This window comes from Ascidia mentula, chromosome 9 (genome assembly GCF_947561715.1).
Source record: "Ascidia mentula chromosome 9, kaAscMent1.1, whole genome shotgun sequence".
Classification (NCBI taxonomy): domain Eukaryota; kingdom Metazoa; phylum Chordata; class Ascidiacea; order Phlebobranchia; family Ascidiidae; genus Ascidia; species Ascidia mentula.
In genome coordinates, this window is record NC_138574.1 from 4,778,532 (window position 1) to 4,793,348 (window position 14,817).

The window sequence follows — 14,817 nt, forward strand, 5'->3', positions numbered from 1 at the left end:
CTTTTCTGTACGATTTTTTTTTTATTTTATCACTGGGTAAAAAAACTGAACGTCAAACGTTGCCTATTTTTTTCTAAAACATTTTTTATAAAATTGTATTTTTCACACGGTATAAATAATTGGAAATGTTACACAACAGTAGATGGACAGAATTTGAGCCAGAAATTCGTGTAAACGAAGCAAAAAACAAAAGTTTTCTCAACTAGCCGGCAAGTTCGTAAGGCGACGCTTCGTCGCCTCCTTCCATTTCACGAGCTTCCCGAGTCATGTCGCCGTATTTGCTTTTAAAAAATCCAACCTAAGCACAAGGAAATCCGATTAATACTCATGTAAGTTTGTTTTTGATTTGTAGGATAGAAAACTAACAAAACAAACAAAAAAATATCAGTGTTAGTGATAATATATTGAGGATGAAACTTTAAGTGATTTGCTGACACGTGTATTATTAATGTAAAAAGTGTTATTTGGGTCTTGTTTTGTTGAAAACCATAGTTTTGACCCATTTACATCTAAAGATTTGCTTTCAAGCTTAACAAGTTGCCGGGCACTTGCTATGTCCGAGCTAGATGGAATTGTAACGAAACTGATACAGTTGGATAAGATAAAATTACTTACCTTCCATAACACCAGCACTATAATGCAAAGTAATGCTATACCACCCAAGACACCCCCTATAATGGCACCGATGTCTGTTTCTCCGCCTTGTATAGGGTTCGGATCGGGTGGAAGATATGTTCGAACTGTTGTTGAAGCCTAAGTGCATTTGCTGGGATTAGAAAGATGAACAAAGCAAACATTTCAATATATTACTTTATTAATGATAGAAGATTATCTTTGTAGTTTTACCAAAAAGTTTAAACTTCTGGTTTATAATTGTTTACATTTCCTTAGATTTTCATTTCTAGAAAGTGAAACAAAGTTTTTATAAAACTCGACTTTGTGGTTTTATGCAAGAAATTCTACAGATAGTTCCAAAATCAAAAATATTGAATCAAAATCGACAAACACCGTAAAAAATAACATAAAACTACAAATTACCCTTCTGACGTATATTTGCCCCGCTGGTTCAATGGGTAGAGGTGTTGTGTCAACTGTTATATCACTAAACATTTTGGTGTTCAAATTCGGCTGAAAAACAGGTTTTGTTTTTAGACGTACTGTTTAAGTTTTGTGAAATATTTAGTCCTACCCACGCCTTTTCGTACTGTGATACTCATTATAGCTTATGGTTCCTCAAGTTTCTGTCAAAATTTTGTTTTTAAAAACGTCTAAATATTCACTATGTTAGGGCATTTAAATTAACTCAAACTGGTCTTCTGGGAAAAAATTAAGCTATACATTTTGGTCGGTATTTAATGGAATATCATCAAAAATCTGTGATTGAGCGCAACACGTTGAATATAAGAATAGCAAAATAACACCAAAAGAAAGAAGGAAGAAACGCTTCGTCAACAACAAACTGTAGGTCATTCATTTACTGTCAGGGCCACAACCAATAATCCCTATAAATGATATGCGTGTTTCGTGTTTTTTTTTCGGAAACAGACCAACGACAACAAATTCTCGACGACCCTCCTAATTTGCTATAGTGCAACAGCGAAATATTTTATCATCACAACACACAGATTCGGTAAACATGCTCTAATTAGAAATGAATTACCTGTGCCAACGTGGGAATCCAAACTTTAAACGACGCGGTCACCTCCACCTTGGCGTGTGACGTCATATTCTTGAGTGTGCATGAAATTGTGCCGCACGTGACGTCATCACAGGTCTTTGCAATGTATCAAAATTAACTTAAAATTATTCTGTATATTCTATTGTTAATTTTACGTACAAGCTCACTCGGTAGTTGGACTTGGTTTAAAGAAGGGAACTTCAGTTCAACGTTATTACCCTGCGTGTTGCGGTCGACAGCTAAACCCAAGCTGTTCACCTTTCCTTCCGTGTTGCACGAACAATATTCAGCAGGCTGGAAAACATTGGTTATAATTGTCAATCCGACGAATTGGGTCATTTTTATTCACTCTGAGTCTATGTGCTCGAAGATGTATTTCTGTATTGACAATTTGTCGCACCGTTTTCGGATTATTGTATTATCGATTTTAGAAGTACAACATTTCCTAAAAGTATTACAAAGCCTAATTTTGTTTCAAAACATAGTATATAGCAGACATACAGCTTTATGACGATTTTTAGCAAGTTTTTAGTTATATATATCAAATAACAAACAACTATTTCAATACAACAAATACCCGCATATTTTCACACATAAGCACGGAAGTCGCGTACAAATAGAAATTATCCTTACCTGACAGTTAAATTTGTAGAGGTACAATAAAGGCAGAAAGTCGAGCGCACCAGGCCAAGTGAACTTTAACGGCGCTGCTGCAATCATCAGTGGCCCAGTGCTTGTAATCTACAAATCATGAAAATATAATATAGCTGTGCAATGGTCCTTGATTTGATTCCCGACCCTTCTATGATATAATTTTGTAGTTTTAGGCAAGCAACGTCCTGCTGTAACCATTAATTTTCCGCTAATTACAAACAGCTCTCTTGTTAAGCAAAACAAGTTAATATTACAACAGGCCTAAAGGTATACGTGTTTGATCCACAAAATATCTCTTATATTGCTTTTAAACGCAACACAAAGTAGATTTTTGTATGTATTACATCACTTACGATATGAGTGTGTACAACGTTAGTTATGGAACCCCCCAAAAGTGGATCGTCCAAATTTGAAATGTTTGTGCCTGGCGCCACCGTGCGGTTGTAAAATAATTCATCTGGCGAAGCTGAGCTAAATGCAAAACGTTCAACATCGAATCGAAATGAGCAAATTGCCCACGAAATAGGTTTGTTTGCTTTACCTGCCGAAGATTAGCGAAGCGGAATACGCCACGAGTCTCTGGAATGTAAACTTGTTGTTTTCCGAATTGATTTCTGACAGCAAACTCCCAGCACTGAAAAGTTTTACAAGAGTTGGGTGAGCTGCAAATTAATTTGGATTTAACAACACATTTTATTTAACAAAACATAGTTTTTACAAAGCTATAATCTGTGTTACTGTTTTGACATTCATTCTATTAGCACAGCTTGCCCTAAATCTGCCCGGTTTAGACTTAGACGAAGACGATTGCAAGAGACTCCAGTCATTGTTAATTGTTACCAGATTTAATCCTAAACCCTCGGATACAAATCACACACTATACCTAGATTAATAAGCAGTTACCACAATGTAGAATCGCCTTTGTATTATTATTTTCCCGGTCAGATCTGGGCATATCAAAAGCTACACAGAAGAAACATAACAGGTCAAAAATGCACCTACTTTGAATACACGATGCCCTGGATTTGAATCAGATCGTCAACAGCCTTACTTGTCATGGATCCCAAGTCGAATTCGATCGTAAACTCGCACTGAAAAGTTAAAACTTGATGCGTTAAATTGATGCCTCAAACTTACAATGTTTTAACCAATTTTTATCCTAAAGATTTCCTAATTAGGTTAAAATGTAAACTTGTCTCAAAAAAGCATTTGTTCTACTTTTACAATTGGAATTTGTTGTTGGGCATAACAGTATTAATCCTTAAATTTATAATCATAATATTATAATTGTATCAAATTCAGTGCTTCCAAACTTTTTTGACCGATGAACACCACAAGGTTATTTAGGCTGACTAGGAACCCCTACACGTTAGAGAAATAAAATATTATCGTTATTTGTTTCCCTTACGAACATATTCAGCAGTTTTGTGCAAAACTAAATGGTAAATTATGGAAGCCATCATTTTATTTTGTGGAAGCCTTCGGTTTATCGGAACCCACAGTCATTGCTGTAGTCTGTCCCGTATGTGTGCTAATGTGCTCCCAAATTCACGTTTTAGGTTTTAACGTTTGTGTTTGGTCAGTGTTGTTGCGCTTGGTATCATGACAAAAAGGGTCGGTTTATAGCGACGAAATCACTATAAATATTATTTCCGTAGGGCCCAAGTGTCTGAAAGTGTCAACAACAAACTGTTAAACTTTTGTGCTTGCTTTCTTCCGCGGCGCGCTGGTTTTAGGGTTTCCCAACCGGTGGTGCGCAACGGCATTTCAGGTGGTACGCGAACACCTTTTCGTAATTTGCGGATATAGTTCGAATTTAAAAAATCGTAGGTGATCTCAAGATGTTTGTTGCTTCATCGCCAAGGTTACCCTGTAACCCTGAATTAGGTAGTACGTGTCGAAATTGTTTTACCTCCAAGTGGTACGCAACCACAAAAATGTTGGGAATCACTAAAATAAAGCATGGCTTAAGGTACGACTATTTAACTCTTACCTGTGCGTTAATCAACATAAGGTCTTCCAATGCTGTTGATGACCCCACATACTCGAGTACAGTGAAACCTGGTGTTGAGTCAGCCGCAGACAATCGTACGCAATCACCGATGACCTAATCAAAACAAACATGTCATCAAGTTATACATTACAATGGAGACGTGCTTTTGTTACTCTGCTGCGTGGTAAAGAACCGGAAGTGACGTTGATTTTAGTGAAGTAGGAATGGTCGGGACCTGCGTTACGGATAGAAATCGTCACCGAGACAATTCCTACAAGACTGTTCAAGATGAGGTCCTCGTTGGACGAATCCAATCTGAAACCAGTAAAAATCTTTATTGGTTTCATAGAAATCATACATCGGCACATGATTGAAATCTTACGAATATTTTGCCACTGCAAGTAAGTCGTGTTCGCAAATTCCTCCTAGTCCTTTGCAACCGGTTCGAAACGACCAATCAGCAACCTTGTATTGATTCACAAATCGATCTAGCACTGGTGATAGGTGAGGTGCCTTTTCTTCGGGAGTGAGGTCGTAGGAAAAGTTGACCCTGGGAATAATTTGAAACCCTCCACCCCCAGCACCGAGCTTACCAAAAGTTCTGACCTAAAATGTATAGTTCCGAAAATATTCTGAAGGCTTCTTGCACCAAAGTAGAGTTGAAAAAAAAGATTCACAATACGTGGAACAATGGTGTCACGTGAACAAAATTTGCCCGTTCTGCATATGTTAAGCTGCATGCAGGGCCAATTCCTCGACCTATTAAGGTTTCATCTGTACATGGTGAATTTTGACGGCATTGACCGCAAAACAACATATAAAAACTTATGCTTTTGTATGAGTAAAGTTTAATTTTATGAAAATGGGGGTAGAAAAATCTATCTGAGAAAACATTCAATTATACACGATTATACAGGGGGAATATAAGGGTTTAAAATTCGACTTACATTCGGTCGCATCTGCAAGGTAAAGCATTGCTGAACGTTGTTAATATTTTGGGATGTTATAATTTGTTCGTGTGAGTCTTTTCCAAGTACCAGTAGTCTCTTGAAGAATAGATCCGCAATCAGTGAATCCAATACACCCGTTATACGAAAAGCTGCATAAAGATAAACAATTAAAAACTAATGCATTGCAGAGCAATATACCAAACTGGATCTGCTGGTACCAAGGTACCCTGGATTGCTATCGATGATATAGGGTTAAACAAACAAGGATAGTTGTAGAAACTTTGTTTAGGAGAAATCTATATTTTTGACTAAACATTAGCTGAACTGTATTTTTGATTGTTAGATCGACTTCATATAGAAATGCTGCAACTAATAAAAATGTCATTTATCCCTGACAGAAACACAGTTTTCATCGCCCTTAAAATGCAGTTTTTAAATAAAGTAAATGCATCGTTACTGCAACGAAATTGTTTCTTATAGCACTACAGTGATTTGGTTCAGAAAAGCATAGAAAATTTTGACAAACTGTATGTTTATTTAAGGAACCACTATAGGAACTTTTTATACTCACCGAAATTTTCCGATTCAGGATTTGTGCGAAAAACCGCACTTATACAGAAGCTTGCTGTCGAACAAACCGCGTTTGAACTGCTGACGCAACTAATGACGTCAATTTCGCTGGGACTCAATGTTAGCGATGACGTCACTTCAATGATAGGCCGACTTCGCAAAACCACTACTGAATCGCTAGATGGCGCTCCAACATACACGTCAGGGTAACCGTCATTGTTGAAGTCGTTACCAAACCGGTTGCTATAGGCAGCAGAGGCGCCAAATCGTCGTAGCGGGGAGAAGAACGCACTTCCTAAAATTCTCTGCAAATAGAAATAGTGTTTTTGCCAGGGTCTTTTAATATCTGAGTGGGTTTCTGTTATTACAAACCGCAAAGACAACTGTGTGCCGTGTTAACCTTATCTTGCTCCTCAAAACTATCTGCAACAATGTATTTTTACCAAAATACTTACTTTTTATTAGTAACGGTTACATACGGGTTGTTAACAAGAATAATTGGGAACATCACTCAACCCACCTGCCTGTGGGCATCGCTAATACCATTAGATGAAAGGTAATAAATATATACAGCGCCGCTATTATCTGCATTTTCTTCCTCTGTAGGCGCTCCTATTATGACGTCAGCATAGCCATTCCGGTCAAGGTCACCTGGCGTGCTTATAGTGGACCCGAAACGGCCACCGGAGGCGTGGCCAGATAGAATGATGGGTTGGAAGCTTGAATTCATCTGTATGGTTGTATAATATTTGTTAGCTTGTAGTTTTTCGATGGTAATGCAACATCCTTCATCAGGATATATATAAATGAACTATTTGTTTTTATAACCTGAAGAGCCCTTTTTGTATTACTATCAATTTACTGTTTTAACCTACTATATAAATAGACAATTTTTTTATTTACCTAGGGGTTGAAACCTACCCAATTTCTCGGTCCAATATTTTTGGGGTCGTTCATAAACACGAACACTCTTCCTTGATCATATCCACCCTGAGAGAAAAACAGCGGTGCTGACACGAGCAGATCGTCCAACGTATCCTCATTCAAATCCATTCCCATCACAGTTTGACCAAAGTAAGCGCCAAGTTGCCACGTTTCGCCGCTTGGATGAACCGAAAATGAGGTGGAAGGGTTGGAAAACGCAGAACCACTCATTATTAACACCTGCGAGAAATGTGCGTATCCAGATTACTAACTGCATGGTAGAAGTTGGTCCTCATTAATATAGGCTGTCGCTATGGTAAACTTGGTCCTATGTATTTTACCAAAAAGGGAATTTTGGTAAACCGTAACTTCATAAGTGTTTTGACAAAAGTATTAGATTTAAATTGCACATCACAAAACAAGAGAAGATCCATATTATTTGTCGGGTAAGTGAGACAGTTTCATACCAAAACCCATCAACTTCGTTTATTCAACTTAGGAATTGGGATTAAAAAAATTAACTCATTTTAAAAAACAGAGAAAGGATTTTACATCACATTTCTTGAAGTTATTAACATGCGAAAAAAAGCATTGAATATAAATATTGATATGCCACAAGTTATTAATATGTGTAAAACATCTGCATTGATTTTCTTTTAAAAAATATGAGAAAAGTTGATCGGGAAGTTGAAAACCATTTGATTTCAGCTTTCATGAACTCACGACGTCATAAAGTAGCAAAATTTACATTAAACTAACCAATACTTACAGTTCCACGGGATTCGTATCTAGGAGCTCCACTTGCAACAAACTCTCCACCAAACAGACCGAAAAAATATCCACTCGAGACGGAATATCCTACACAAAAGTAAACTTGTCAGAAAAAGAGGATGGAATTGACCAATCAGCAACAATTTAAGACAATGAACATTTCCGTCTGAAAATTTTGGTTAGAATCAATTGTTCCATGCCCTCAAATTGGTTTTATTATCTATTGTTAAAATCTCGTGTTTAAACAATGCCGATGTCATCGAATATTATATATTGCTTTTAAGCAACCGGTAGCGCAGGTGAAAGCAACGGAACGAGTACAATTAAATAGGCAGCAAAATTTAATCAAAAATAAATTAGTTGTAGGTGGGTTTCATGTCTATCTAGCTGATAGAAAAATAACTAAATGGATAGACAAACCGACGTATGATTCCCGGTGATCAGTTGCATTAAACACAGAGTTGAGGTCTGAATTTGCTAGAAGCGATGAATATGCAACACTTGAAGGTGAATAGGATGCCAGTGAACCTGTACGATCAAACGAACCCACAGCTCCAACATACAAGTTCGAACCCTGCAACACAACACCAATAGTTAGGCTTATTAGTGCAAAAGCTAGACAGCTTCCTGGTGTAAAGCAGCGGTTCTGCTTCCCTTTTTTGATGAAATTGTACATACACCATCCTGTTAACTTAGCGCGATTTAAATGATATGATATATTTTCACTATATTCATGGCTGACTCGTAACATGAAGGATATAGCCTAAAAGATTTATATTTTGTTGAAATTCAGATTGTAAGAGGCACATTTGAAATAAATACTCATGTACACAATCGTACATTTTATTCTTGCGTAATTCGTTGTAAAAAATTCACGCCTGCAACAGAACGAATCCAACTGGTGCTGGTGCCCGCGTAATTTTACAGGTTTGGGAATAAATGCTTAATTCCACACCATTAGACAAAATATTCGTCAACCTTGATTACGAAAAGAAACGATTCAACCCCACACAATTACCGCAGTGTAGTGAGCAGAAAATCCAAGTTGACATTGCGAAAACTCGTTGGTTGTATTTCCATCGCCAACACCTGTAGAAAGTTGAAGATCTCTATTATAATCTATCAAATATTTTATCAAGTGAATCTTATAGTGTCACAAAATGTAAAATATGTCATTTGTACAGTGTCTGTAGATTTCGAGTTTCATCAAATCGAATACCAAAATTGTTGACAAACCTTCAAGATTTCCTTGTCCTGTTTCGTTAATGACTTTTTGTAAAGTCCCAACGATTGTAGAAAGTTGGTTAAAGCTTAAAACAGTAATGACTTGCTCAGGGTCTCCAGCAATCTCAACCAGTTCTGTTTCGTCGAAATTTGCTATTCCCACAGCTACAATTGTAATGCCGGCCCTTCTGCTCAATACAAAATTAATCAAATATATTTTTTTTTCTAATTTCAGTTAAAGTTTTCGTTTTCTGAGCACAACGAAACTTGTATCCTAAAACGTAAAAAAGCGATAACCTCGTGTACAGTGGAATTTTATTTTTTATCAAATTCTGTTTTAAATCAATGGGACTAAACAACCATTAACATTTCTGTTGAAAAAAAGCTTAATTGAAGAAACGTTTACAGCATAAAGCAATCGGCGTGAAAAAAAGTAGTTCGTACAATCAAAAGCTTACCGCGTCAAAGTGGCTTGGGAAAGTGTTTTAGAATTGGACGATGACTTGCCGTCAGTTACCACAATAAGCATCGCCGAGGCCGCTGCCCTCTTCAAGACGTTCATCATTACTCGCGCGTTCTGTAGACCTAGGTCCGTGCGTGTGTCACCCCCTGTGTACCTGACGTCGGTAATCATTGCTTAAAAATGTAAGAAAAATTCATAAATTTGTAAGTTTTTTCACGCAGGACCGTAATTTTTTACAGGGGGACAAGTCTTTGTGGGAGAAATTCCTCATATTGAAAGAAAGCGATTGTGTCCATGAGCCCCTTCCGGTATTGGGCCCAGTGGACTCTTATATGCGTTGTTTCGCTATGCGTTGTATTTTTCGCATTATTTTATTTTGAATTTGGTAAAAAAAATTCTATTTTTATCAAACTTACATGAAAAGTCGGCAAAGTGCAGATAAATATAAATCTAGCGATTTTTGTGACGTTACAAAAACAAAAATTAAAAACTTTGTAACATAAATGAAAGTATGTAGTTACCTTCCAATTGTGTGTAGGTGTATTGCGCTAAGTTAAATTCGTTGAACACCAGTGAGCTGTAAGAAACCATACCGACCCTAACTATTCCACTGTTAATTTCGGATCTAAAAGCAAAAGGAAGCACCATGATTAGTAGCAAGAATTTTTTGCATCAACTTGTTCAGCCGCACCCAAAAATGTATTTAAACTGTATTTAAACAATAGCAGACGTTGCAAAACATCGCTCTAGTGTAAGAAACGATTACATTGTACAATTAAGTGATTGTAAGAGACAAGCAGTGTTCGTTAAAAAATAGAATAAACGTACTTGTATCCAGATAGGACGTCGACCATCCACTGCAAGGCCAACTCAAAATTTAAACTTCCAATAGATCCGGATTTGTCAACCACAAAAACAATATCCAAACCTGATGAAGCGTTACCGGGACATTCTAAAACCCAATAAAAAGAACAGTGTGCACAACCGTCTGCAGCCTATTGATCATTATTGGCTGATTACTTGTATATGCCGATTTGTTATAGCAAAAGCAAATATTGGTTTAATCTTTTTTCGACCATTTGGCGGTAACCGGTTTTGGTTCTTTTTTAAATAACTTCTTTGCTTGTTCAAATGAAATTTTTTTTGCAAATTTTTGTTTGACAGAAAGATAAAATAAAATATGGTGCGGGTTACCTTGTGGCGCTGGGTTGTTAAGAACTACGGTGGACCCCAAAAAAACATTGCTTCTGTAGCAAACTCCCATGCTTCGTTGTTCGATATTTGCACCTGCACACACTTTTGTGTATTGACTTCCACATGTCTATGGAAACATATCATAATGGTTAGATGTATTATCAAGAAAGATACTCCCAAAAAGATATATTTTGTAAAAAAGAGAAGGAGTAAAAAGAGACAAGCCATAATAGTGGTTCTAATGCATTATTTTCTCAATCGTATAGTTTTATCCTTAAATCCATTGGTTACCATACTGATGACGCGCGCTAATGGAACGCAATAGCAATACGACAGAATGTTCGACGAAAATACTTGGAACTGACAATTTTTCTTCTCAGTATTGGTATAGAAAATATCCAGGAAATTTGGTCTTAAAAACTGTTTATTTTATGGGTTTATACTTGTTTACATGCGCAAAAGCAAAACGTTATGTGATGGTTTTAAGTTTGCAGTCTCTTACACAACAGCAACAATTTAATCAAAAATATTGCAAAAAAGTAGGTGGTTCGCTGCAGTTGTGCTGGACGTCGAAGTGGTGCGCGATAGAATTGAGGTTGGGAAACGCAAATTGGCTGTTAATCTTTATAATAGGTCTAATTAATTCAGCAATATAACCCAAAGGAAATAATTCAAGGATAAAGACGATTTCTTTTACAAAACCTTACCACCAAGCTATTAAAAGCTTCCGGGGTTGCCACAGAGAGTCCAATCGCACCTTTGAGACCTTAAAAAACAACTCAACATTATACCCTTTCTGAAAGATCTTTTTTTTTGGAAACTTACTGAAAGGAGCAACAGTTGAACAATAGAAAATTCCTTGTTCATTTCCCTTCAGGCCGCAAATGTACAAATCGCCGGGACTTACTCTATTGCTGTCAGGTGTGCCACTGGATGGCGCTCCGATGTACAAATAGGTGTCTGAACTAAATAAATTCGCAACATCAGTTAAGCACCCGACCCATAGGCCTATACGATAAGAAAACCTGATCGGGGATTGGTGCCCAGGATGTCGTGGGTTCAAATCCCGGTGTGGTGAACAAAAAATAAATGAAAAACAAGAAAAAAATAAAAACGAAAGAAAGGAAATGGAACATCGGTCAATCGCTCGCCCCGCACACCACAGAAAGAAGTTAACCGGGATTCGTGGCCAGGATAACCTTTGTTCGATTCCGGATGTGGTAAAAAAATGGAAGAAAAACGATACGAATGTTGTTTATCAATCTACATTTTGGCACTAATACGCAAATTGGTAGTTTTGTATGCATTGATTTACATGTTTGATTAGGGTAACCATGGGATGCATTTACTGGCCATTTATGTCCAATTCAGTGACCAACTGTTACATATAATCATCATTAATTGCAGATATGGAAGATGTAACCGTAGCAGTCAAAATTCCGGGATATATTTAAGCTTTTTTCCATTTATTCTGGACCTAGATTTGAACACTAAAAGCCGGAACATGTCAATGAAATCCTGGAGTATGACATTCCCGCGCTAGACGTTAAACCTTCAATAACCCCATTATTAATAACAGTCAACAGCACAGACACGTGGCTGTTATGTATAGGAGTTCGTCATAAAGGCAGCGCGTATCATTGCAACGCAGCAAATCACAACCATATGGGAGCATGTCGGAGCTTAACCTGTGTGCAGCATGAATCAGATAACTATTCCTCCTATTACGCGTTCATGTTATTTTTGACAACAACAAAGAGATGGCTTGGTACTATGAATATATCACCATAGTAACAACCTATGCTATGAAACATCTTTCACTTTCTGGAATCATGAAAAAACATAGAATAGTGTGGCTTCTGTGTGCAAAATTACGATAATATACTTTCTGACAGTATGTAAAAAGTGGTTGCTGGATCAGACCTAGGCTATTACAAAAAGAAACACCCAAGACGCCTTCGTAAGAATATATGTATATTTTGCCCTTACTGAATCAACAGGATTCTAATAACAACAAACACGCACATCTTGTCATTTCCAAGAAGTTAACTCCCAACAGGAAATAATCAAGGAGGTAGAGAAGGAAAAACGCTGTTGTATCTGTTTTGCTGTGAGGTGAAGTTAGTATAGCACAGCATCAGCGGCCGGGGTGATAAAAAAAAACATTTCAAAGATAAAAACAGAAATCATCCAGTGTTCTGTAGTATAGGGTAGCTTGAGCACAGAGTGTTGCGGGATAAAACTTAAGGCGACAACAACAAGGACGACAAAGCTGCTTTTCTTGAACAATATAAATAAATGCTAATCTTGGTGAAGAAACACTCCTATACTGAACACTGGATGAATGTGAAGCTAGTTGACAAGGTATTAGAAACGCGAAGGTTAACATTCAACGTATGGCATTGCCGCGAGTAAAATGACCAGAGCGTTTGTTTTTATCTGTTAAACGTTTTGTATCGATCTGTTGTGGTGCAAATTTCACCTCAAAGCAAAATACTGACTGCTTCCCTAATGGATTTTATTTCCCATTGGATGTCAACATCTTGGAAACGTCTAGATGTGCGTGTTTGATTTTATGTTTGTTGATTTTAGAATGCTAATTATGCCGGGCGAAATATATCCCCTTTTTTTAACGTTACATTGGATGATTGTGCATTAATCTAGGTCAGTCCTAGTGTTTACTTTCTACAAGACTTTTAATGCCACGATTCAAAGACCAATACCAAACGAAGTCAATGGAAGATATATGCTTTATATAAATAAAAATTAAGATGACAAAAAATTTGTTTGTGTTATATGGCATGCTTGAATGACTGTTGCTAAGGCTCGTATTATAAAATAATCTGAACGTACAAATAAGTATGCCCATGTTATGATTCAAAACTTATCGTTACCATCAAATTGTATGCTACAATTGATCCGGATTCCGCAACAAACACCAAATATTTTCATGTCTTACTGGTAAAAATAAACAGGGGACATGCTTGGTGAAAACCAAACCAAAAACACATGAATTATGTCTTAAAACATTGATCCATCATTAATACAGAAGTGTTTCATGCAAACGCATGACAGGCGGGATTACCCAGTTGCACAGATCCTTACTAGGCAATCACAGCTATCGTATCGAGGTCACAAGGTTTACTGGCATTTGATCGCACGACTCTGGGCTAACCAGACCCAAACCGCATCTTGCCAGAGTTGACGAAAAATTTGGCCGATCCAGCTACACTGCAATGCCTTGGCTGCGAAGCCAGTAAACCTTGTGATCCATCAACAATAATATCATATTTTTGTACTGTAACCTGTTTTTTATACTATTCCTGCTGAGTTGTTTTAATAAAGTTTTTAGCTTACCTAATTTTACGGACTGCAAATGAAGTCCCGAATTGTGTGTTCATGGAAGTTGGTTTCACTAGTGTGTGGCTTCTGGTTTCTATATTGTGTCCATCACTCAGCAAAGCGAAAGCCGCCAAAAGTATTATTCTTACTATTAAAGTCATATCAAACATTTCTAAGCATAATCGCTCAAAATCCAAAAAAAATAAATAAATATTAATAAATCTTGAGCTTAATTTGATTTATTCAAACAAAACTGCATAGTTTGTCAAATAGAACTGCATTGAAGTTTGTAATGGCAGTACTTCTATTGTTAGTTCAAAACAACAATCGTATAGCAAACAGCTGTTTCTGTAAATGTTAGTTTTTTTAAGAAAAATATATTTCTCCATAAAAGACATAAAAAGTTCCTACGTAAGTCAAGTGCACGATCGATCGCCTGTCAGTTCCTTGTTTAATTCAATTTTATTCAGTTTTCTTATCGAACACTTACTCACATTTGTAATGACTGCTTCTATATTCCCTAAACATTTCGTGTATAATGACATCTTTATTTCTGGCCAACACGTTTCAACTTTAAATTGGGACCAATTCCAAATTTCGTTTTTCAACTCTATTTCAACACAGTTACTCGCCTCCACACCTGCTTATGTGGATTCCTGTTGTTGCCTTAAAACGCAACATACAATTATGACGAAGTACTTCCCGTTACGGTTACAACGGTGACTAACCCCAAATGTGTTAATTAACTAACCACCAGCAACTGAACGTATGGTTGCTGCGTAATGTGAAGCCGCGTCATTCGAAATTACGTGTGACAACTTACAACAGCACAAAACGATTACAGGCCTTGTTTCAGGAAATATCATTAGGTCGACCGAAGAACAAATATGCGGAGGGAATGTAAATGAGAAGATTTTGTTGCAGGATGTTATAGGACTTCGATTTTGCTGATAGGTACGAAAACCATTGTTTGTCAGTCGAACTGCAACATGAGTTCATTGCCAACTTTCTGCACGTCTTGTTTTCCTAAATCATCTGACCGATGATAAACATG

At 37.0% G+C, this 14,817-nt stretch overlaps 1 protein-coding gene across 1 annotated transcript; it reads right to left on the minus strand.

Annotated features, from left to right (window-relative positions):
- Window positions 1-202: 202 nt before the first annotated feature.
- On the minus strand, window positions 203-13,933 carry LOC145913912 (integrin alpha-2-like). Its single transcript, XM_083001681.1, has 27 exons — window positions 13,779-13,933; window positions 11,247-11,386; window positions 11,129-11,187; window positions 10,422-10,548; window positions 10,056-10,179; window positions 9,749-9,852; window positions 9,223-9,400; window positions 8,777-8,952; window positions 8,559-8,629; window positions 7,961-8,114; window positions 7,539-7,627; window positions 6,767-7,009; window positions 6,366-6,575; window positions 5,847-6,150; window positions 5,273-5,424; window positions 4,708-4,931; window positions 4,499-4,640; window positions 4,326-4,439; window positions 3,335-3,423; window positions 2,874-2,966; window positions 2,686-2,803; window positions 2,312-2,419; window positions 1,838-1,972; window positions 1,661-1,774; window positions 1,039-1,128; window positions 616-753; window positions 203-298 (listed from the first exon to the last, which is right to left on the minus strand). Exons 1-27 carry the CDS (start codon window positions 13,931-13,933, stop codon window positions 203-205), a joined length of 3,747 nt encoding a protein of 1,248 aa, XP_082857807.1.
- Between the last annotated feature and the right edge of the window lie 884 nt (window positions 13,934-14,817).